This window comes from Sinocyclocheilus anshuiensis, unplaced genomic scaffold, assembly GCF_001515605.1.
Source record: "Sinocyclocheilus anshuiensis isolate Anshui unplaced genomic scaffold, SAMN03320099.WGS_v1.1 scaffold366, whole genome shotgun sequence".
In the NCBI taxonomy this organism is placed as follows: domain Eukaryota; kingdom Metazoa; phylum Chordata; class Actinopteri; order Cypriniformes; family Cyprinidae; genus Sinocyclocheilus; species Sinocyclocheilus anshuiensis.
Window position 1 is genome coordinate 259,333 of NW_015547673.1, and position 25,014 is coordinate 284,346.

Below are 25,014 nucleotides of genomic sequence, written 5' to 3' on the forward strand. Positions count from 1 at the left end.
ACAAAACCCTCAAACCTGAAATATGACTCTGGGAATTAACTCCGAGGGAAGTGAAACACTTGGAATTGTGATGAAGGGAAAGTGAAATCAAACAGGGTTACTGGTTATTAAATCTGTCAAGATTAAAAGACTAACAGCTCAATATGTTTAATTATCTAAAATTTTAAACACAATCACATTTCAAAAACAAGTATCTAAAATCTCCAAACACAACTACATTACTTTTAAATGCTAGATTAGGTTATAAGCACATGAACATACAGTATGGGTCATAGTAAATGGGATAATTTCTGATGTTTAAAAGAAAGCATTAGGTGATGTGTAACCATTCAGTGACATTTTTACCATCATCTTGCTGCACGGTTATTATCATGAACTAAAACCTTAAAAAACATTTTCATTACTTGAAATAAAATAAACTAAAACTACATGAACTAAAACTTAAAATATACAGACATATAATATATATATATATATATATAACACCAAAACGGAATTTCTACAATTTTAAAATTAAAATGAAAACAAAATATAACTGCTTGACATGTCAAATCATCCTCAATACGACAGACAAAAGACAACAAATACACGAACATTGAAAACTTTATTTTTTTTTCACCACATATTTAAGACAAGTCCTGATATTGTGTGGAAATTACCATTCTGTACTGAACAATACAATATAAAAGAAAATCAGCGTAAAAAAATAAAAACAATAAAAATACAATAGGAAGCATTTTTTTTTTCAATATGGAAATGACGATGAATATCGAAAACGAGATGAAAGTGTTGACAGGCAGGTCCACACGACATCTGACAAATAATTACGGTTCTGACAAGCACAGTGAAATATTGTTTTTAACAAAAAAAGCCTATTGGGGAATGTAATATTATCTGTACTGTTCATACATGCACAAACAAAGTCCATAATTTGTCTTAAAACAACCTAGACCATAATCATCAATTCAATAAACAAAATATTAAACCAATTATCTGCAAATCTTCACTCAAAACATCAAAGTATTAAGGCACTATTTTAAATCCTATTACAATTTTTTCCCTGTCAATGTGTTCCCCTTTGACATGAACCCAACCATTACAAGTTTGCCACTGTCCTACTAAATAAATCACATTTGTCTAACAGTGCTGATGGTTAACTCTGTGTTATAGGTAGAATAAACTGGCAGTTTGGTAATTTGCTTTTTTTTTTTTTTGCATGAGCTAATTAGCAGCAAATGTCTTTGAACCTCTGCATAGTTGATTGTTCTGCTTTCTGGTTATATGGTTGTTGTTTTCCCACTTCACTGTAGCAGTCTTTAAATGCCAGGGCAAGTTATATGTCAATAACCAATAACAAACTCTCTAGACTTAGTAGAAGCGCACAACTGGTCAGTTAAACCAGAGGAATGTCCTCCATGATAGTTTTTAATGGCTAAAACCAAAACAAGGTATGTTTATCTATGGCCAGTATAAGAAAAGGTCAGTCACAGCCAGACTAAACAGTACTGATCTCCAAGAGTTTTTGCTTTCAGTATCTTGAAGCTGAACGACTTGATCCAAACAAACAGAAGACAACCATATGGAAAAACAGGCGAGAGAGGGGGTGGGAGGAAGGCACAAGAGATCCAATGAGGTGAGGTCTGATGAGGAGGAGGAGGATGCTGGGACAGGTCTGCAGGATAAGGGTGTTCATGAACTGGGCATGAACATGGTCCATGTGTACTGGAGCACAGAGGGAGACACAAGGTGGTTTTCATCTCTGCAAAGACAGAGTGAGACACAGTGAGTCAAAAGTGTTCATCCATACAAATGCTGAGCTGATATTAGAGACAGGAGAGAATAAGATAGGAAACAACAACTGACAGTTTTAAATTATGAAGAAAACTATCACTTAAAGCTTAAAAGAACATTCTGGGTTCAATGAAGGCTTAATTACACATAAACATTACAAAAAGACCGATACTGCATCATAAACTTCCATTTCAAGTAAATTTCCACTAGTATGTTTCTCCAGATTTTTTGCATAATGTAATAGTACCATATCATTTATCCACAATATTAAAGATTTTATAATTGACCCATATTGGTTGATACTACATTTAATTTTGATAATTTCTAAATTTTTTTTTTACCTTGGCCGTCAACTAACACTAATTTAAAGTTTAAAAACACTAGCAATTTAATAACACTGTAATTTTTACCAACTCTCAAAATTAATAACCATTTTTCACACTTTACATCATAACGGTGTGATGTCTAAATTCACTTGCAGCATTTAAAATTAGATTTTTAGTTTTAATATTATATTTATTATCCAGTTAGACAAAATTTTAGTATTGCCAATCATCATTTATCAGCCATAAAATTAAAATAATTATTAACTAGTTATCAACAATAATTTTAATATTCAATCTATCAACCAGTTTTTATTTCTGAAGAATCATGTGATACTGAAGACTGGAGAAAATTCAGATTTGCCATCAAAGGAATAAATTACATTTTAACATTGAAATATTACAAATATTTCACAATATTACTGTTTTTACAAAACCAGATGATGAACCCCAAATGTAACATGATTTATTAAAAAAAACTGATGCAGAGAATTTGCAGGTATTTTTTACACTGTTATGAGTGCTTTGATGAAATGCTCAACCAAGTGAGTTGAATTTTGAACTTCCTTATGTATTTTTTTTAATCGCTTTATCATGGTTGTGAAATTTTGTTATTCATGTGATGTGTCAGCAGGCAACAACTGATAAGTTACGTGGCTCTGAACTTGGTCTGGTGTGTGTAAGTGCGAGTTGATCTTTTTGCTGCATCAACCTCTTTGCTGTTTTCTGAGTTGATCTTGTTTCCCCTTAATCTCACGACTAGGATTCAAGACCATTTCCTCACCGAAGTCATGACATGAGTTTGAGTGGCTTGCTAACCTAGAGGATGCTTTTGTCCTACAGGGCCATTTCTGGTGCTTATCTGATGAACTGTGTGGAGTGGTTTGATCACTAGAAGATGCTACACTTGATGTTGCCTGAGGGAAAAATTTCGATTGCATCATAGACGCTGTATTTGAACATGCAAAACGACTAAAGGAAGTTCCTTCATCAGATCGAGATTTAGAGATGTTAGACCGCTTTTTGAGAAATGCACCTTCTACATTGGACTTTTTGGAAGGTTTTAAATCATTCTCCTCCATTGTAACTATGTCTTTTCTCTGATCCACCAGTTCTAGCTAATTGTGTGTCAAGGGCTTCGACTGAACATGAACCAACTTTGCTCACAGGAACAGATGTGCCACGTGTTTTAATAAACGTGTTACTGCGCAACGGTGCCGACACTTTCAGGCTATTTGCTTGCGATTCGTTAACTTTGGGTTATCGTGACTGGATAGCGAACGGTCCCAACCCTCCAGTAGAGTCATCTAACAAGTGAGACGAACTTGACCCGTAACTACGAATGAAAGTAGTGTTGCGCACAAGACCGACAGATGCTAAACTCTGCGTGGACATAGAGGACTCAGGTTCGTTTGAGGCAGAAAAAGACGAGCATGAGGAAGAAGAGGAGGGCGCACTTACGGGGCTGCAGTGAAGGCTGCGTGAGAGGGCCCTCATGTGGCTGCTCATGTTCTGCGAGCCAGCAGGCACTAGCACCGGACTGGAGCGTGGACTGCTTCTCATGGGGCTCCGCGGGGCTCGGCCTGATTTGGTCAGATGCTTGGTCCGGGAGTGGCGTGGGCTGCCACCGTTACTGAGAGGGGACAGAGAGCCCTCCAGGTCCTCCAGCCGCTGGGTCAGTGCCAGCTTCTGCTGAATGGCCATGCGGAGGAGAGAGTTGAGCGTCTTTTTCTCATCCTCAGCGGCGGCGAGCTGTCTCTGCATCTCAGCTAACTGAGTTACGTACTGGTCACATCTGTGAAAATGGTAAGGATACAGGAAACAGGAATGGAGATACATATAAAATGAAATAACGAAAGAATAAAAGGGATTACTTTTTGCATAAACATCCCTTATAAAAACACTTTAGTTTTTATTAGAAACTGATGCAAGAATGTGTAGAAGAGTATTGTCCTCATGAAAGCGCTACACACACACACACAAACCAGACCGAAACCCTTTGGTGTCTGAACAATAAAAAATATGAGTTTATGAGTAAAAACAAAATCAATACACAGTTAACAACCTTGATAACTAGTATTACTTGCAAAGGTAATCATCACTATTACTAATGCTACTATTGCTCATACTTTGGTTTAGTGATTAGTATGTAACTATGGCCTGTAACTTTTTAGGCACTGACTGTGTTACAGACATGACAGACAAATTGAGATATATATATATATATATATATACTGTATATACACACACATACATACATAGAATTTTTTATTTTAGTCTGGTGGTGGAAAAGTAGATGCATAAAAATTAAAAAATTAAAAATCAATCCTATTGACACTGAAAAGATATAGCAGTGAGCTCCTTTGACTTGGGCCAGTAACCAACTACCTAGTAACTAGTGGTCTTTTTAAAATGTCTGATAACGATATATACACTACCATTCAAAACCGTTTGGGGTCAGTAAGAATTTTTTTTAGCAAGGATTTGATCAATAAATGACAGTGAAGACATTTATAATGCTACAAATAAATGCTGCGGCTTTTGAACTTTCTCTTTATCAAAGAACTTTGAAAAAGGCTATCACAGTTTTCAGGTTTTCAACGTTGATAAGAAAATGTTTTTTAGCAGCAAATCAGCATATTAGAATGATTTCTGAAGGATCATGTGACACTGAAGGCTGGAGTAATGATGCTGAAAATTCAGCTTTGACATAACAGGAATAAATTACATTTGACAATAAATTAAATAGAAAATGATTTTAAATTGTAATAATATTACTGGTTTTACTCTGTTTTTGATCAAATAAATGCAGCCTTGGTGAGCATAAGAGACTTCTTTCAAAAACACTGAAAAAATTCTTACTGACCCCAAAGTTTTCACAGATAGTTCAATTTATTTAAAGATAATAAATAAAATGCACATCAAAATAGCAGCTATAAACTTTTTATTTGTTTTAATATTTACTAAAATCATTAAATAATGATAAAATCAATTGGTAAGTGTTTCAACAAGTTACGTGGTTGGCTGCAATCTTAAAAATCAGCTTTTATTTCCAAAGAGGTCTAGATTTTTCCTTGACTGAAAACCTTATCCTCGCTTCCACTACTCGTTGTTCCCTTGACACTTGATCTATGACTTGAGTTCTGAGTGAGCTGCTCTCGTCTGCACACGGGATCAGAGAGTGTGCACGTTAATCAGCATGTGAGAGGAGCTCGTGAGAGACCGGGCCTTGAGATTATAATCTTATTAGCTTGCTCTCAAAACAGGGTCATGACTGTCTAATCTCTATGACTCTCTTTCCAAAGTCCTCTCAGATCTTTCTATAAATGTAAACAAACACTGCCTGCATATCTTTTACCACCGTGCAGGTTGTTCTATGACTAAAAAGTCTCTATAAATCCTTACATCATGTCAGCTAATGATTTATGTATTCTCATGCAGCCCAAGACAACCAATCGGCAACTACTACAAATAAAAATGTAATGTTTTTCCTTAATTGATAAGGGAAAGCTGGAACTGGGAGAATCAACTTCTCCCATGAACTTATCTGCACTCTGTCCATAAATCAAACCAGTTTACAAACAACCAGTTTAACCTTAAAACCCCTATAATCACTCAATGTGCTGTACGAGCAATGAACTGAGAAACTCCTATGGCCCGTGAGCAAAACACTTGAGCACGTGTAATCCCATCATACCTGCTTGCGAACATGACCCGAAGGGAGGAGAAGGTGGCTGCATCCTCCTTTAGAGCCTTCAGTTCATTTCTCAGCTTCATCATCGTCTCTGTCACCATACTCTTCTCAGTCTCGTACTTTGTCTTCAGGTTGGTTAGAGCCAACTCAGCGGTCTGAGGAAAAAAAAAGTAAAGCAGTCATATGATCTGATTAACACTAAAGGAAACCATGTGCTCAAGAACATTCTCCAAACTGCATAGAGTAAAAGCCACACATTTTACACAACTATTCAATAAATACGCAATAAACACAGTGATAAACTGATATATTGGCCTAGTCAACCTTTTTCAAGAGTAACAGTAATGTCCATTAATGATTCCTGCTTGAATATTAAACAGAAGTGTTAGTTACTTTTGTATCTGCTCTGAAACCTACTGAGGTCCTCGTCAACAATACTTGTCTACTGCTTTTAAGTACTTTTTTTTATATTTAGTATGCATTCAATACGTTACATATCTTACATCTGTACCTGTTTATTGGCCTTTAGGACAGTTCTGAGGGTGGCTATCTGCTCTCTCTTGGTGCTCAGGAGGGACTTAAGTTTTAACACTTCCTCAATCAGTGCCTCCGTGTCACGGTCTGATTCAGTGCTCCCTCCTGCTGCTGGAGAAGACAACAGGTTACGCTGCCTGCACAGGTCCACCGCCACCTGGAAAGTAAAAATGTATTTATATAGCACATTTAAACAGTGGTGGCGACTAAAGTGCTAGAAAGAGTGAATTACAACACAATATAAAATTCATAGCATACATATAAAAATAATCATGAGCATAGTATAAAAACATAAAAATGTGTCAAAAATGCCAATAAAGCAAAGCCTTAGATTTAGATATTGATATGATTTCAACATTATTTTTTTTCTTGAGTTGAATAAAAGCAAAAGTGCAGCTATAATCTGAATGTTGTTGTTAAAACAGATTCAGGCAGGCATCGTAAGGCAGCCTGGTCTAATCGGTTCATATTTCATGCTTTACCTCCACCAAAAAAGCTGCTTAAAGGCTTAAATGAAATGTTTCAATGATGAGCTATAATTTTATTCAGCTGTCTTTATTTAAGGAGCATTTTAGGATACATTAAAACGAAAATTCTTGTGTGTACACTTCCTTATATTACCTTTTAATGTTAACTAGCATAAAGAGCTGAGACCAAGGTTGGAAATTAGGCACTTGGGGCAAGTGAGCAATTAAACTAAATCTGAAACTAAAACTAAATCTAAGGCTATCACGATTAAAGTGAAATGGGAAAATGAATGAAAAGTGAACAAGAAGTGACAAAAGTGTTTCCGACACTGGCTCAGACATACATACCTGTAAATGTTTAATCTGGCAGCGTATGATAGCTACCAGATTGCGCACATTGTTTGGGTCCCTGAAGTCTAGTGTAGGAGACCCTGGACAACTTCCGCAGCTAGATGATGTGTCTCCACTCCCTCTGCTGCCCAGGTCCAACACTTCACCCGACCGCCTGTGCCTACGGAGGGATCCGCGATAGTTGTGCGGTTGTGAATGGTTGTGCGTTCTCCCGGCTTGTGCTCCTTCACGGTAGTAATCCAGTGTAACACGACTGGGCGTGAGGTTGTTACAAACACACACGTGATGGTAAAGGTTGGCCAGCTCCTCAGAGAAAGCCAGAAGCTCCTCCTGTGCAGCACTGAGGTGGCCTTCAGAGTCAGTGGCGACCTGGCGCGTGACACCAATTTCCCGTTCCAACTGTCCTATTCGCTCCTGGTCCTGTCGGCTAGCAGCGATACACTGTCGTATTTTATCAGCGAGTTCCTGTGCCTCACCCCTCCAGTGTTCTTTCTTCTGCTTGTAGCGCTCCTCCAGAGCTTTGGAGCGTTCGCCAGCCTCTTTCAGCTCCTCATGCAGACGCGCAAGCTCCTCATTTGCCGCTTGCATGCGGCACTCTAGCACCTCCGTGCTTTTTGCATCCACTTCGTAGTAGCTGATGCCATTTTCAGCTTCTTGGTTCTGAAGAGACCTAGGAGGCGGGCTCATTCCATTCTCTCGTTCAGCAGGCCTTTTCGAGGCCATACTCTGAAGGGTCTCCAAACGCTGGGTCAGCTGATCCATCTTCACCTGTTGCTCACTGAGAGCATCTTTAGACTGGGTTAACTGCTGCTGGAGATCATGCACGGTGCTGCTCAGTGTGGCTTTCTCTCTCTCCACCTGGATATGGGTACACAAACCCATATGACAAGATTATTCTGATTAACTCAATCCAAGCTTTTTGGATAGACAACAACACTCGAGAGAAACTTACTAAAGAGACTAGAACTAAAGTCTCTTGTTGCTTAGTAACTGACTTGATGGTACAGTACACAGTACATCCTGAACAGGAAGTGGTATGAAACAGGAAGTAGTAGAGTTAAAAATAAAAAAAAACGACGACCATTTTACAGGCATTTACATCATGGGGTTCAAATCTTTTAATCTTTGGTCTGAGGTCGGAGATCTGAAGAGATGGACATCAACCAATATGAACCTTGAAACAGGAAGTAGTAGAGTTAAAAATAAAAAAAACCCATGACCATTTTACAGGCATTTACATCATGGGGTTCAAATCATGGGGTTCAAATCTTTTAATCTTTGGTCTGAGGTCGGAGATCTGAAGAGATGGACATCAACCAATATGAACCTGGCTACTCATCGACTTTACTTGCTCCCCTGATTTATACACATCCTCAAGAATATGGTATATCATTTTCATGAAACCTTGCCAGGTATCCATAGTAACTGTTTTATAAAAGCAATAAGCCAGGGATGTGGTGATTTACAGTAATTTTAGAACAGCTAAGGGGTTTTTAGGGTCTCCGTTCTGTGTCGTGCCTGACAACACTGTTGTTCTAAATTCATTGTAAACCACTGCTCCACGAGGCCTATTGCTATATTACAGGTTGGCTGAGTGTAGAATTTCCAATGCAACATTGAGCAGATCTATTGTCCAATAAGTAAAACATGCATCGGATACCTAATTTGCAAAGTTAAATTTGTATGTCAGGGTATGCAAAACAAGGTCAGGAAGGAAAACACAAATACACACAAATAATTCTCAGAAAGTCTCCAGTAATGAACCTTTGATATAAAAACACTGCAACAGCTCATCAAGTGAGTGAGGGGCATGTAGGATGTGAAGAGGTTTCCTCACCTGCAGCAGCTGCTGCTTGAGTTTCTGGCTGTCTGACAGGTGCAGTTCACTCAGGAGATCGGCCACCAGCCCAGGTGCCTGAGGTCTTAGGAACACATCGCTGTTTCTGGGTGTGGAGCACCTGTTTCTCTCCATCCCTTTGGAGTTATTATACCCACTGTCCATCTCCTCCTCCTCCTCTCCTGCCTCCTTCTCTTTCTCTCCATCCCGGCTGTCATCCAGCTGTAACTCTAAGTGGCCAATAGAGTCAAAGGGGTTGAGGGTAAGGGCGGCGAGCTCTCGTCTCAGGCTGTTCTTCTGCTCCCTCTCCTCTTTCAGGGCCTCGAGTGCCTCGTCCAGCTGACACTCTGCAATCTCCCTCAGACGCCCAGCCTCTTCTAGCTGTGCCCTCATCAGCTCCAGCTCCTCATCTTTATGGGTCAACTCCAACTTCACTGACTCAAACTCCACCTGTGGACACAAATGTAGATGTTTAATATGTGATCGTCTCTCTAAATCTAGTTGTAGTAGTAAAGCACATATATTTGTATTATGTGTTGAAAAACTAGGTATAAAGATTTCAAAGACTTGAATATTTAGTTTGGATGAAAAGTTTGAACTTTTTAACCAAACTTGCCAGTTTAAACATGAAAACCAGTGTTATTGTTTACATACTATTATAGTATTTATTTAACATTCTGAATTAGCTTCTATTTTTATATATACAGTGTTTATTTTAGTTAATAATCATTTAATAATTGTGCCTTTGTCATTTTATTAGTGTGTGTTTGTGTGTGTGTGTGTGTGTGTGTGTATGTGTGTGTATATATATATATATATATATATAATGTCTTTAATGTATTTTTATTTCAGTTTCATTTTAGTAATTTTAGCACTTCAACCTTAACTTGAAAGACTGTTACCTTGACAATTAACAAAAATAATTTTTTCTTCTAATATTTCTATTGTATTTTTAGCAGTGAAAACATCAAGAAACTACAATTTTGACTAGGGCTAATAGAAGCCATACTCTGCAACGTTCCACTTGTCTACATCCTATGTAGCTCCCTTCCCCCAAAACATACCAGCACAGTACTAACTTGTTAGGCTGGATAAGCCTGCCTTTACTGATCTGGCATCATATAACTAATGACCACAGTAATACACAAACCATAACTATAATATTGACTGATAACTAGTTCCCATTTCTATAAACACAGATAAAAATTACAGTGGGGTCATTCCCTGTTAAATCAACCAAATTTCAGAAACTTTTTGATTTTGGACATTTACGGCACCCCCCTAATATAATGGCAGGGGAACACTGAATATTCCTGGAATGGAACCATATAAATGGAATGGAGCCTTAAAATGAAGTTAGAGGCATGCAAACTTTGGGAAAAAAAACTTGAAAAGTGCTTTTTGCCATTTTTGAATGGTCACCACTGGTGTATAATGCATCGAATATTGCTAAAGTCAACAGATTTTACTAATAGACCTACCAATCTCTGTAAAAATAATATAATGATGCTGCCATCTTTCAAAAGCCATTTTGCCAGACATGGAATGACCTAGTAAATCAAGCCATATCTATATCCACTTCATAACATCATATCCGTTGCTGGACTATTATGCCACTCTCTACAACTGAGTTCACCCCTGCAAGTGACACCCATATTTACATTAAAATCACATAGTTTGTAAACAGGACTGAATAACTAGTTCAATGCAGTGCATTTTGACAGCATTAATATCAAAATATCTCCAAACCAATTTAAAGAAAGAGTTCACCCAAAAATGAGAAACTGCTGAAAACTGACACACCCTCAGACCATCCAATATGAGTTTGTTCCTTCTTTGGAACAAATTTGGAGATTTTATTTTTTTTTTATAAAAAAGATTTTACGTAATTGTGGCATCCATAACTGTAATTATTTAGAAATTCGATTAATTGTGCAGCCCTAATTAGAGCTAATGGCATTAACTCACAACTTGCTGACACATAATTGTGAGTTAATGCACTATAACTAGTCTAGTTATTGAAGTCAAGTCTTAAGGACAACTCAGCTTAGCTTATTTGTATACTGTCTGAATTCACCCTGAGCAAACCGGATTTTAGTCCAACAGGGAAGGCGTTACAGTCTCTGAGTGACTGTGAATATTCATGCGGGATGTGAATAAAACCTTTCTCGTGTGCAGTCCCTCAGAAGGAAAGTTTTGTTAAAAATCAGCTGTGACAGCAGCTGCAAAAAACGCATTCAAAGTCGCAAGACATCTCTAGCGAAGCAAATTCCACAAGCAAAGACTTATGTCCAGCAAAAGCTAAAAGAAAGTGCTTAATGTGACATGTTGAATTGCATTAGAGGGCTACTATGACATATTTATGGAAAAAGTTGGATATTCAATAAATACAGAAAACAACAACACAAACAATACTTAAGTATGAGATCTGCATTCTCACACACCTGGTTCTCCTTAAGCACTGAGACTTGTTTCAGCAGGGAGATGTTCTCCTCTTCCAGCTCACTGTTATCCTGAAGCTGCTGCACCTCTCGAGTCTTGTACTCCTTCATCTCCTCTCTCATTCGGGTTTTCTCTACCTCCAAACACTCACACTCCTGGAGTGTCAGACAGGGAAGTCCATAAAACTCAGAATAAACCAAACAAAAATAATTACATCTGCACAATTACAATTAGATGGTGGTAGCTGTATAAAATGCTGCAGCTTTAGTGTTTATGGTCTCTTTGTTCCATTTAATACAAATTCTCTAAAAGGATGGTTCAAACAAAATGTATTTTATTGTGTCATGATTTACATGTTCACATCGCATTTCAGGCCTTACTTCAGAATATAAAAGATGAAGTTTAGTAGTCCCAGGTGCATTTTCTCATACAATTAAACTGAATCAAAGCAGCCACTGACGTCAAACCTGGCGTGACACATTTTAATGCACTATATTTTTGCAGAGATTGCAAGGATATTTAGAATAGGAAACATCTCATCTCTCATGAGAGGGCAGATAAGATTTTATTATTAAAGAACTTTCCTTTAAAAGTAGAAATTATTCATTTCGTCCAGTACAATACTTCAGTAAGTAGTTCACTATGGCCTTTCTTCTCTTCAAGCTGACATTGAAACTCAACACGGTTTTGTCACATGATCAGGCCTCACGAAAACAAGGAGTCTTATTACCACTTTTACTTTGATCAGCAAGCGAGCCAGCAAAGGGTATGTTATTCAGTGGCATTTTAGCTCAGAACATTTCATTTTTTTTTTTTTTAAACGAATCTCACTGTGCAGCTCATATAAAAAGTAAGGGGTTCATTGGACTTGTGGTTGGGAACGCACATGCAAACACAGGCCTTCTGATTGATGGTAGTGTATGTACCTTCTTCAGCTGGGTGGAAAGGCCAGCCAGTCTGTCATTTTCAGCCGAGGCATTGGCCAGCATGACACGGGCCTGTTTAAGCTCATTTAGAAATTCGATTAATTGTGCAGCCCTAATTAGAGCTAATGGCATTAACTCACAACTTGCTGACACATAATTGTGAGTTAATTCACTATAACTAGTCTAGTTATTGAAGTCAAGTCTTAAGGACAACTCAGCTTAGCTTATTTGTATACTGTCTGAATTCATCCTGAGCAAACCGGATTTTAGTCCAACAGGGAAGGCGTTACAGTCTCTGAGTGACTGTGAATATTCATGCGGGATGTGAATAAAACCTTTCTCGTGTGCAGTCCCTCAGAAGGAAAGTTTTGTTAAAAATCAGCTGTGACAGCAGCTGCAAAAAACGCATTCAAAGTCGCAAGACATCTCTAGCGAAGCAAATTCCACAAGCAAAGACTTATGTCCAGCAAAAACTAAAAGAAAGTGCTTAATGTGACATGTTGAATTGCATTAGAGGGCTACTATGACATATTTATGTAAAAAGTTGGATATTCAATAAATACAGAAAACAACAACACAAACAATACTTAAGTATGAGATCTGCATTCTCACACACCTGGTTCTCCTTAAGCACTGAGACTTGTTTCAGCAGGGAGATGTTCTCCTCTTCCAGCTCACTGTTATCCTGAAGCTGCTGCACCTCTCGAGTCTTGTACTCCTTCATCTCCTCTCTCATTCGGGTTTTCTCTACCTCCAAACACTCACACTCCTGGAGTGTCAGACAGGGAAGTCCATAAAACTCAGAATAAACCAAACAAAAATAATTACATCTGCACAATTACAATTAGATGGTGGTAGCTGTATAAAATGCTGCAGCTTTAGTGTTTATGGTCTCTTTGTTCCATTTAATACAAATTCTCTAAAAGGATGGTTCAAACAAAATGTATTTTATTGTGTCATGATTTACATGTTCACATCGCATTTCAGGCCTTACTTCAGAATATAAAAGATGAAGTTTAGTAGTCCCAGGTGCATTTTCTCATACAATTAAACTGAATCAAAGCAGCCACTGACGTCAAACCTGGCGTGACACATTTTAATGCACTATATTTTTGCAGAGATTGCAAGGATATTTAGAATAGGAAACATCTCATCTCTCATGAGAGGGCAGATAAGATTTTATTATTAAAGAACTTTCCTTTAAAAGTAGAAATTATTCATTTCGTCCAGTACAATACTTCAGTAAGTAGTTCACTATGGCCTTTCTTCTCTTCAAGCTGACATTGAAACTCAACACGGTTTTGTCACATGATCAGGCCTCACGAAAACAAGGAGTCTTATTACCACTTTTACTTTGATCAGCAAGCGAGCCAGCAAAGGGTATGTTATTCAGTGGCATTTTAGCTCAGAACATTTCATTTTTTTTTTTTTTTTAAACGAATCTCACTGTGCAGCTCATATAAAAAGTAAGGGGTTCATTGGACTTGTGGTTGGGAACGCACATGCAAACACAGGCCTTCTGATTGATGGTAGTGTATGTACCTTCTTCAGCTGGGTGGAAAGGCCAGCCAGTCTGTCATTTTCAGCCGAGGCATTGGCCAGCATGACACGGGCCTGTTTAAGCTCTGTCTGCAGCTCATCCATGCGAATCTCCATGACTGCCTCTTTAGTGGCCGACTCCTGCAATAGCCTCTCTTCTCGACTTTCCCCATCTGCAGCTGCACGCTTATGGCTGCTCACAGAGTCTGTTAGAGCCTGTAAACATATACACATAAAACACTCATCTCCATTATAGCCAACACACTAAGTTACACTAGCAGAGGTTTTGCCAGTTCCCAACAAAACAAGAAACAAAACAATGACTGACTAAATGAACAAGCAACACTGACATAATTTACGGCCCCTCCGCTACTTTGTGTGAATTTCTGAAATTCTTCAAATGAGAACAGCAGAGCTGTTGAAAGTTAAGTTGTCAGTCTTTAATTATTTGAGTAATTTGTTTACTTGCCTGACCAATAAACAACGGCAACTGTATTGAGAGCTGGCGAAGCGAAACTCTATACGTTACCCATGACACTACATTACATTCTAGCTTCCAGAGTGTGTTATTACAATGTGTTAAGTTCATGCTAAGGCCGCTGTAGTGCTTGAACAAACGGTAACAAACGTACACCAGATTGTCACACACTGAACTGTTACAAGATGAATCAATCAACAATGGCAAAGATGTCATTAACGTAGCAAAACACTTTTCTCTGAACATTGTAATTTAAGTCGTGTGAGAACATGTGGGAAAAACATGCTTGTGCTACTCCATAATTAATAATGAAAGACTGAAGAGGGGGAAGTGATTTGTGCATGAGAGAGCCTGTAAGAGATGTGCAGGGGAATTTATACTTCTGTTCAGTAAATGTAAAAGCAGGACATGCTGTTTAAAAGACTAGTTCACCCAAAAATAAAGATGCGCTTTTCCTCATGTCCCTCAAAATGACATCCATGTGTGACACACAAAAGCAGATGTTAGAATATCTCAGCAGATCTTTTCCATAAAGCAAAAGGTGATGTATAATGCCAATATAATACACAAAAGTATCACACATGTTTTTTTTTCTAGCACACTAGACCCAGATCTGTGCACTCTGTCCAGTCATCTCACTCTACCACACTCACCTACTTTGCCAATTTCATGCTCTACTAATCAGACACACAGAAAGAGAAATACATGAGTCTAATCTTCATCAGAGGGGTGGGTCTACAATGTGCCTCATATGTGAACTTCATATATAAAATGAGTGACATATTAGCTCGGCAAACCAATAATACATAAGCACATGTAAATCCCTCAATATGTGCTAATTCTGAATTATTGTAAAATACTGAAAGCATGGATTTCAGTGCACAGATTTATGTAATAAATCAGATAACAAAGAGAGCCAAAAAGGCCCATGCATACCAGGCTTACAGCCTATTTGTTTTCTACTTTGGCCATGGACCATGTAGACATTCTGGTTAGTCCTCTGGTCCCAAAGAACTATTCATGTTATGTAATTAACACTTCACCTAAATATCAAGTTTTGATTTGGTACATTTGTTACATGAGATCTGCAGGGAAAAGCTCTTGCAAATTTAGCCATTAGGCAGTACCATCATACCCAAATTGACCGATCAACCTAAAATGAAATGACAATATGATTTTTGGCCAAATTGGGCAGCCCATCACAGGGATACTGGAAAAACTTATTGTTTATTGATAGTGAATGGTAGCCACTGCTTCTTGGTCCCTATCCACTTTTATTATATAGGGAAAGAGCAGCTTTGACATTGTGCTAAATATCTTCTTTTCTGTGCCACAGAAGAAAGACTGGTACATGTTGGTTTGCAACAACATGATGACAAGAACTATCAATAAGCTTCTTCTAAACCTTCCGATTTCAGTGCACAGATTTATGTAATAAATCAGATAACAAAGAGAGCCAAAAAGGCCCATGCATACCAGGCTTACAGCCTATTTGTTTTCTACTTTGGCCATGGACCATGTAGACATTCTGGTTAGTCCTCTGGTCCCAAAGAACTATTCATGTTATGTAATTAACACTTCACCTAAATATCAAGTTTTGATTTGGTACATTTGTTACATGAGATCTGCAGGGAAAAGCTCTTGCAAATTTAGCCATTAGGCAGTACCATCATACCCAAATTGACCGATCAACCTAAAATGAAATGACAAATTCTACATGACACTGATAAACAGGGAGAACAGGTGACTGAAAATAAAGAGTACTACTGTCCAGACAAAACATTTGAGTATGCAAACTATCCATCTGTAAGACCACAAGGATATGAATCACACAGAGAAGACAATGCTTCAGATTATTCAACAGAAGATGAGCAAAGAAAAATATCACCAAGCTGATTGTGTAACAGCTAAAAGACACAAGTCTTCTCAATTCTTGATTGTTATATGGACAAAATCTCTTTAAAAAGCATTCAAATTTGGTTGCAGGTCTGTTCTGATAGGGTCACCATGGAAAAAAAGCAGATAAACCCATATTTTGATAACTCTGATGTGAAAGGTTGTGTGTCCAAAACGAACAAATCCATCTGTTCTTAGAAGCCAACAAGAACAGGTTGTGATAGGCCCTCATCCTCAAAAATGATAAACAAAATTACTCAAGGTAATAGGAAATATGACCCATATTACATTTAATACAGGTTTACTTGTTTCAATAATAAACATGATTTGTGTTGACCACAATATGTTCTGTGTGGTGAATTATTGGCTACTGAGAGCAAGAAACCACTGAAAATCAAGAGACATTTAGGCAACAAATACTCTAACCTATGCCATAATGAATCATTTAAATCATTTGCAGAAATGAATAAATTACAAATTCGAGTACAATAAACCATTTTGCGAATCACTGGCTGGAAAAAAAGCTCCTTGTTTCATGCAGCATTTCCTCAATAGCTTAATTTAACCTCTACCCCTTTTCCTTCTTTCTATCTGTCTCTCTCTTGACTGACCTCTTTGAGCTGTTGCACTTCCATCTTAAGGGCTTCATGATCTTCCTCCAGCTGGCTGTGTTTGATCTTCAGTGCAGCACTCTCCTCCAGAACGGCCAGGCCGTACCGTGCAGCCTGTAACTTCTCCTCATTGGCTTCCTGGAGTTCTGCAGCCAGCCTGTCCACCTCTGCTTGGAGCCCCCCGTCTCCTCCTCCTCCGATCCCCTCCAACTCTCCATCACTCTCCTCCAGCATCCTCTGCCCAACCTCACGCTCCGGCCGAGAACAGATACTTTACTCCTGTCTTGTCATGTCTGTAAGAAGACAGATGTTAAGGCCTGTTCAGACCAAGAATGATAATTATAAAGATAACTGCAACAATAACTATATTTTAGCATCCACACAAATGCATGATAACATTGTTTATTACTAGCACATATTACAGCATTTAAATGCTCAATCTCATTAAAGTTGGGTGGATTCTGATTGTCAATGTTTTATTGTTCACCAGATGGGAAAAAAAATTCTGAAAGTGTTTTGGGCCGCTTCTACCACGCAATTTGGAAATGCAACATCCACCAACCACCTTCTGAAATGAAAATGAAAAGCTCTTATAAACCAGCTGTAGATTTTAGATTTAAAGGATCTCTGTAGTTTTCCCTCAAAATAAAAGTTGTTTAAAGTTATGGTAAAAGTTAAGGTTTACCATTTAAAAAAAAATTAATTAATTAAAGACAGCCAAAAATATTAGTATTGTAATTTTACAGTTATAATGTAAAATAGAATTATTATTAGGTTTTATTATAGAATTTTTCTTAAATACTACACAGAAGAAAGACTGGTACATGTTGGTTTGCAACAACATGATGACAAGAACTATCAATAAGCTTCTTCTAAACCTTCCGCACAGCTCAAAGGCCTTAGACGTAACATTATTATGAGATTATCAGCGCTGCTAATCTGGCATTCAGTGAGACGCTCGCTCATCAGACCAGCAGGACACAGTCGAATGAGATTTACTCCAGCAGCTTAAAACACTTTTGCACTTTCACTGCAGCAGGCAATGCCATCTAATGACATGATGGTTTTACATGGATTTTTGAAGGGACAGCTCACCCAAAAATGAGAATACGTCATCATTTACTCAACCTCATGCTGTTCCAAAAACACATGACTTTCTTTTTACTGAACAACACATAAGGATAATGACCGTTTAAGTCACATTCACTTTAATGGTGGCGGAAGTTTCATTTTTGGGTGAGCTGTCCCTTTAACAGCATCCAGTATATGTCAGCGTAAACTGAACGTTTCCAAATAAGACACACCGACAGTTCTTCCTTTACTTCTGCCTCACATAGTCACATATTAACACAAGCTGTGCCAATTTTTGAAATTAGGTTCCGGTTTTGTCAAGAAGCGTCTATATTTGGTGGTTTATTGACATGTACAGGAAGTATTTGATTACATTGCATTGTATGTGATTCTACTTCACTACAATACACGAATTGGGTTGGTCAGACTACGAAAGCTCATTGTTATTAAAAATACGTTAATCATGATTTTACAAGGCGACTTTGAAAGTGACAAAACCCTATGAGGTAGTTTGTCAACAGTTTGTTGTAGCCACAATGCTAACTAACATATTAAATATTACGGTTTTCCTGGCTTTAGCAACACTTTACAAGACACCCTTTCTAGTAACGTTAAATATAAAGTGTCAAGGGGTCATGTATGGGCTCAATACATCCGCTTTATTTCTTCATTTGCTACAAGGTTCGGTTTAGCGTTAGAGAAACTGTCAGCTGGCGCTAGCTAAAGACAAAAAGGTCGCTTTTAATCGTTTCTCACCTTTATATTTGGATGGCAGAATCATGTAGCTGACGGATGAAACATGAATTTGAGCCCCTTTCCCTGCGCGCGCTCCAGAAGTCAGCCGTTTGAATGAGTGCACGAGCTCAACTCTGGAGAGCAGCTCAGCTCAGCAGCCAATGACGCGCGTCCACTTCCGCCTCAGCTGCAGTGAACAGTGAACACGAGCGGATGTGGTTCCGCCGCTGAATACAATTAAGATTAAGCTGTCACGTACAATACAAAAGTGGAAGTCAAGTCAAGTCACCTTTATTTATATAGCGCTTTTAACAATACAGATTGTGTCAAAGCAACTTTACAGTATTAAATAGGAAAATAGTGTGCCAATAATCGTAAACACTCAGTTTTCAGTTACAGGCAGTTCATTGAATTCAGTGATGCCATCATCCAGCTCAGTTCAGTTTAAATAGTATCTGTGCAATCAAGCCGACGATATCGCTGGATATTAAGTGAAAGGTTTTAACGAATATTTGAAGATTACGTTTATGTGATTTTTCTTAAATTAAGTACTGTCACACGAAACATCATGTGCACAATAATATTTGCATGAAAAGGAATTAACATAAGCTGCGTCCCATCTCCCAAATGACGCTACACTATGCGCTCATTCTTATGCACTATGCACTCAACCATGTAGTGTATGAATTATAAGGTTATCTTGTCATTCATTATCGGAATCTGATAGCCCCTCCCCCTTCGCTACGTAATTAAAGCTGCAACGTTCGTGTTTTTTTTGTTGTTGTTGTTGTTGTTGTTTAAGTGCATCATCCGGGTATTTAAAGTGCACTTTTTCTTTTGGGAATTTTCAGTGTGAATGCACTACTCGCATTATTTATCCTACAAAACGTCATAGTGCATAAGTACATGATTTGGGACGCATCTATAGTACCAAAGGATGTACCTGAACTGTACCTAACCTACCACCGATAAACTAGCCTACTAAAAAAGGCCACATACATATTGTTTCTACCAATGAGCATACACTACACTACATCCATTTGATTTGTCCATATAAGGCAAGTCTCGGCGGCCATCTTTGAAACGCCTCTGGGCATTCAAGCACAGCTCCTATCTCTTTGAATGGGGAAACATCAAATTCAACAAAACTGTTCGCCAAGCTTACTATTAAATTTCATATTTGAAATCACCAGTGAAATCTGACAACAACGGCCTCATAAATGTTGTTTCTTTTGCTCAAATATTGTTAAAAAAGCTTATTTTTCAGGCTAGACCAGCCGGTGCCACTCCCATTGCATTTTACCCCATTCAAAACTATACGAGTGACACGTCTTGGGTATTCTATAGTCTAATACACACACTGCTAAATAGATTTAACAAAGCTGCTTTAAGCGGTAATAAGAACATCTCTGGATTTAACTGTTTTATGAAAACCAGTTTGAAGCAAATGTCTTTCATGGCCTCTCCAATTATCATATACAAAAGATAATATACAACATTTGGGGAAACTATGAATATTCTCAAAACTGCAAGTTCCCAAATGCATAGTAGGCCCACTTTTTTGTCATCATTCCTCAAATAACTGCCTGACTAAAAATGAGATGTTATTTATACATTGTTCATTCAACAACCCAATAGACACTGTTTATCTTATACTGTGAATGTATTGTGTGTGCTGAGCAAAGACAATAAGAAAACAAAAATAACATTTGCTGTCTACAGCGAAGTTCGATCAGTGTTGAATCAACCTTTGCTGTCCATTACTTTAAACCAGAAAATAGGTTTTAATATTCTATAGTCTAATACACACACTGCTAAATAGATTTAACAAAGCTGCTTTAAGCGGTAATAAGAACATCTCTGGATTTAACTGTTTTATGAAAACCAGTTTGAAGCAAATGTCTTTCATGGCCTCTCCAATTATCATATACAAAAGATAATATACAACATTTGGGGAAACTATGAATATTCTCAAAACTGCAAGTTCCCAAATGCATAGTAGGCCCACTTTTTTGTCATCATTCCTCAAATAACTGCCTGACTAAAAATGAGATGTTATTTATACATTGTTCATTCAACAACCCAATAGACACTGTTTATCTTATACTGTGAATGTATTGTGTGTGCTGAGCAAAGACAATAAGAAAACAAAAATAACATTTACTGTCTACAGCGAAGTTCGATCAGTGTTGAATCAACCTTTGCTGTCCATTACTTTAAACCAGAAAATAGGTTTTAATGAATATTATGAGCATTAAATAATTGATGATATCAGTTGATGCTCTCTGTGTCTATCTTCCAGTACACTAATATGTAGTAGTTGAGGAAGGTAAGTGCAACCACTGCCTGGCCAAAATGAGCAGATGTTCGGCTGAAAAGTGCCAGCAAGTGTCAAGAACCAATTGTGATGGCACCATCATATTAGCCAAGAAGTGCATAGAATGGCATCCAACAGATGATTATAAGTTCACTTTTATTTATTTTTTTATATAAATAGATGTAATGTTAGTACTGCCAATTGCTGTATGGCAGCTGCAGTACAAGTTTTAACTCTGAGGTCAAATAATGTAACCAGTGGGCATTATCGTATTACTGTGTGTTTTAGCCACCAGGGGAAGTTTCACAGGCATCTGCTAGGCCAGCTGCTAGCCCAAGTATGATGCCAATCGTCATGGTTGGTTGGTGCTTCTCTCCAACTCTACTTAATGTCATCATACTGTGAAATATTATTGTGCAGGTGTAGCTTATCTTCTTCAGTGAGGAGTCTGAGGACTAAACCTGCTAGTCCTTCAAAAAAAGACCAACCAACCAATCTTACAAAGTGCTTAATTACTGAAGCACCTTTAAAAAATGAGTCCAGGGAAGATAAACAGCAAAATAGACGTAAAAGATGATGTCTATGTATGGAGAGTCTCATGAGGTAATTTCAGGGGAAGAGATTGGCCCATTACTGTGAGAAACCCAGTTCTAGGCATCCACACTGCCCCTAAGTTTAAAGATCAAGGGTCATTAAGAGTTGCATGCAAGAATGTCAGTCCCGTAATATATATTGTAGAGCAACACACATCTGCTGTATAATTTCAGATATTTTATGATATGTGTTGCTATTTGATATGTTGATAATATTTCAATATTTATGTGTTATATTCTTTAACAATTTACACAAGTTGCTGTCAATTTTTTTTCCCGATACATCTGCATCCTTCAGGCCCATACAATGATGATTTTATTCAGTGAAGTGGTCTTAAATCACTGTGTGTGATGTGTGTCCCTTGACCGAGAGGTCACTTTATTCAGGGAGCATTTATCAAGAGGGAGGGGTGAGAGGAGAGAGAAAGCCAGGGGTTTGGGTCAAGGTCAGAATAGAGCGTAGGAGAGATAGTATAAAATCACAGGAAGGAGAGTCTGTCAAAAAAAAAGCACAGTAAAAGAGAAGTTTGTAGTGAGTCGGAGCATAAGACGTGTGGCGCGTATAGTTACACTGGTTATTGGGTAGTTTAAGTGCTTCGATCCATCTGTAAGAATGAAAGTGCACTGCCTGGCTCTTCTGGTTTTGTCACTCTCAGCGACAAGTGTACAGGCCTTATGGAGGTAAGTCTACACACTCCTCAGTGGAGAACAATTTTGCTGGCTTTAATACAACAACAAAAGCCAATTATTTCATTTGAGAAACATGTTATCTTTACAATATCATGCAATGTTTTTTTTTCCTAACAGTACAAATGCATCTTTATACATGAAAATATATAAATTCCTTTATATTTTAGCAAAGTCAAGTCACCTTTAATCCCGTAGCGCTTTATACAATATATATTGTGTCAAAGCAGCTTCACAGACATAAATAGAAAAACAGCAGAATCAGTTATGGAAACGCAACTATGGAGAAATTTCAGATTCTGCTGTGAAGCAGCTCTAAAAGGCAATAGTGCCGTTTTTAAGCTCAAGTCAGTTCAGTGTTGGTTCAGATCAGATAAGGCTGAAGTGTAACTGTGATCACAATTTCTGCTTCTCTCGATTTAAGCATAATCGTCTGCGATATTTGCCCATTGGTTATTTATCCTGAAAACATTTCAAAAACGGCCAAAAATAAGAGAGACTATAAGTAACTAAAATGTACCAAAAATACTTTTATACTAAAATCTATTTTAGTAGTTTTGAAATTTATTACAAAATGTATATCCATTTTTGCCATATGGGGATTGCATCTATGTCTTATTTTGAAATGAAGATAAATGATAATCGTGAAAAATGATGAAAAATCATTTTAAAATCAGATCAAATGCACTGCCATCTAATGTTGCTGTTTTATCAGTTGTGCAAACAAATAATACATGTAATGAGTTATTTCTCTCGTTGCTAGGGTAAAACTGAAGAAAATGCCCTCCATACGAGAAAACCTGAAGGAAATGGGTGTCACACCAGCTCAAGTGTTTTCTGAGATTATGCCCAAATATGATGAACCATCACCCAAAAACGGCACAGCTCCAACACCTTTGATCAACTACTTAGATGTAAATCAGTATTAAAAATGGAAAAGAACCACAATTATGAGCAATTTTATATTTTTAATAGTCTGTTGTTTTATATAGACAATTTAATATTTTTAATTGTCTATTTCTCTGTTGATTTCCAGACTCAATACTTTGGTGAGATTAGTATTGGTTCACCAGCTCAGATGTTCAATGTTGTTTTTGACACGGGTTCTGCCAACCTCTGGGTTCCTTCACACAGCTGTTCTCCTTTATACACAGCCTGCTGTGAGTGATTTGCTAAATGCAATCATATAAAAACCACATAACAATTTATATTACAAAGTCATTGTATTATGTGAACATACCTTTTTAAATAGAAAGCAAAACCTATTTTGTCCTAAACAAATGTTCTCCTACAGCTCAGTCTGTCTTTCTCTATATGTGTCTTTAGTCACACACAACAGGTACGATGCTTCCAAATCCCTCACGCATATTTACAACGGCACGGGATTCTCCATCCAGTATGCTTCTGGAAACGTCCGGGGATTTCTGAGCGAGGATGTGGTTGTAGTGAGTAGCAAAACGCCATTTGTTTTAGAATGTAAAGCACTGGGAATGTTAAGAAATTAGTTCAAAAAGAATATCTTTACCAACATATGGAAACGGTATTTTAATGACCGAGGCAAAATATTTTTTGCCATCCAGGTTACCATAGAAAGTCAAGCACAGCAAAACATCAACGGATAACCAAGTCCAGATGCTTGTGCCCAAATTTGACATGCAATAAGGCAAAATACTGATTGATTTTAAAACAAACTGACTGCAATATGGAAGACCAGAACTGTAATTGCACATAGTACATGATTGAGCTGTCTTACCTTTGACCTCTAACTTCTTTAGGTGGGTGGTATCCCGGTGGTGCAGGTTTTTGCAGAGGCCACAGCTCTTCCTGCGATCCCGTTCATCTTTGCCAAGTTTGATGGAGTGTTAGGGATGGGATATCCAGATGTAGCCATTGATGGAATTACACCTGTGTTTGATCGCATCATGTCTCAACATGTTCTGAAACAGAACGTCTTCTCTGTGTACTACAGCAGGTGAGCGTCAGCATCTATTGACATACAGGGTGTGCAAAAGTGAGAAATTTAATTTGTTTTAATTGCCATGAGGGTCTTTGTCATTGCGAAAATATTTTAATTATATTACATCCACTATGCTGAGTCATCAGACGTCTAATTATATACAATTATCATTATTCTCTTATATAAGAGACTATATAAGTCTCTTATGCTCACCAACATCAAAAACACAGTAAAACATGAATATTGTAAAATATTATTTAAAACAATAATGTAAATAATTGTTGTATTGCGTGTATGTATATATATATATATACACACATACATATATAAATTCAAATTCAAAAATTGCTTTATTGGCATGACTGTAAATGATACAATATTGCCAAAGCTTAGTATACATGTACAAAAAGAAAACAAATTAATTATTATACTATAATAACGATAATAATAATTAAATGAACATCACATTAATAGAATGGAATATTATAACATCTTAGAAGTATTAAACTATATATATGCATACAAAATATATAGAAACAATTTTATCTCAGAAATGGCTAGTAAATTTCACAAATAATTTACAAGAATGAAACACAGTGAGTTAAATATGCCATTTTTGAGTAAAGCCTTTATTTTCCACTAAACTTTATTTACAACTTTGTAAAATCATTCTTTGCTAAAAGTGTTTACTTTTGATAAGTTTAATGCTGATATACAGTGAGTACGGAAAGTATTCAGACCCCCTTCAATTTTTCACTCTTTGTT

General features: G+C 37.5%; 2 protein-coding genes across 3 annotated transcripts in view; one reads left to right on the plus strand and one right to left on the minus strand.

Annotated features, from left to right (window-relative positions):
* Nucleotides 1-591: 591 nt before the first annotated feature.
* LOC107702829 (protein bicaudal D homolog 2-like) lies at nt 592-18,892 on the minus strand. 2 transcript variants are annotated; one of them, XM_016505247.1, is made up of 11 exons: nt 18,717-18,892; nt 16,890-17,182; nt 13,980-14,120; nt 12,366-12,437; nt 11,442-11,594; nt 8,998-9,447; nt 7,158-8,018; nt 6,320-6,499; nt 5,812-5,963; nt 3,576-3,909; nt 592-1,759 (listed from the first exon to the last, which is right to left on the minus strand). In XM_016505247.1, the coding sequence occupies exons 2-11, from the start codon at nt 17,121-17,123 to the stop codon at nt 1,754-1,756; spliced, it is 2,583 nt and encodes an 860-aa protein (XP_016360733.1). In that variant the 5' UTR covers nt 17,124-17,182; nt 18,717-18,892; the 3' UTR covers nt 592-1,753. The 2 variants fall into 2 exon arrangements, with proteins under 2 accessions (XP_016360733.1, XP_016360732.1); XM_016505246.1 differs by lacking the exons at nt 11,442-11,594; nt 12,366-12,437 and adding an exon at nt 12,982-13,134 and having other exon boundaries at nt 13,908-14,120.
* A 3,326-nt stretch (nt 18,893-22,218) lies between these two features.
* The window catches only part of LOC107702841 (renin), an 8,232-nt gene continuing 5,436 nt past the window's right edge, over nt 22,219-25,014 (plus strand). Inside the window, exons 1-5 of the mRNA XM_016505263.1 lie at nt 22,219-22,286; nt 23,056-23,206; nt 23,329-23,452; nt 23,619-23,737; nt 24,068-24,264. Of these exons, the coding sequence (XP_016360749.1) occupies nt 22,219-22,286; nt 23,056-23,206; nt 23,329-23,452; nt 23,619-23,737; nt 24,068-24,264 (659 nt within the window). The remainder of the gene's footprint in view (nt 22,287-23,055; nt 23,207-23,328; nt 23,453-23,618; nt 23,738-24,067; nt 24,265-25,014) is intronic.

Bases quoted from the DNA above. Each gene is read 5' to 3' on its own strand.
- LOC107702829 (XM_016505247.1), bottom strand. From the start codon at position 17,123: ATGCTGGAGGAGAGTGATGGAGAGTTGGAGGGGATCGGAGGAGGAGGA. The intron at 14,121-16,889 runs GTCAGTCAAGAG...ATATGTTTACAG, and splicing joins AAGTGCAACAGCTCAAAGAG to GCTCTAACAGACTCTGTGAG. The intron at 3,910-5,811 runs GTATGATGGGAT...CCATTTTCACAG, and splicing joins CGGGTCATGTTCGCAAGCAG to ATGTGACCAGTACGTAACTC.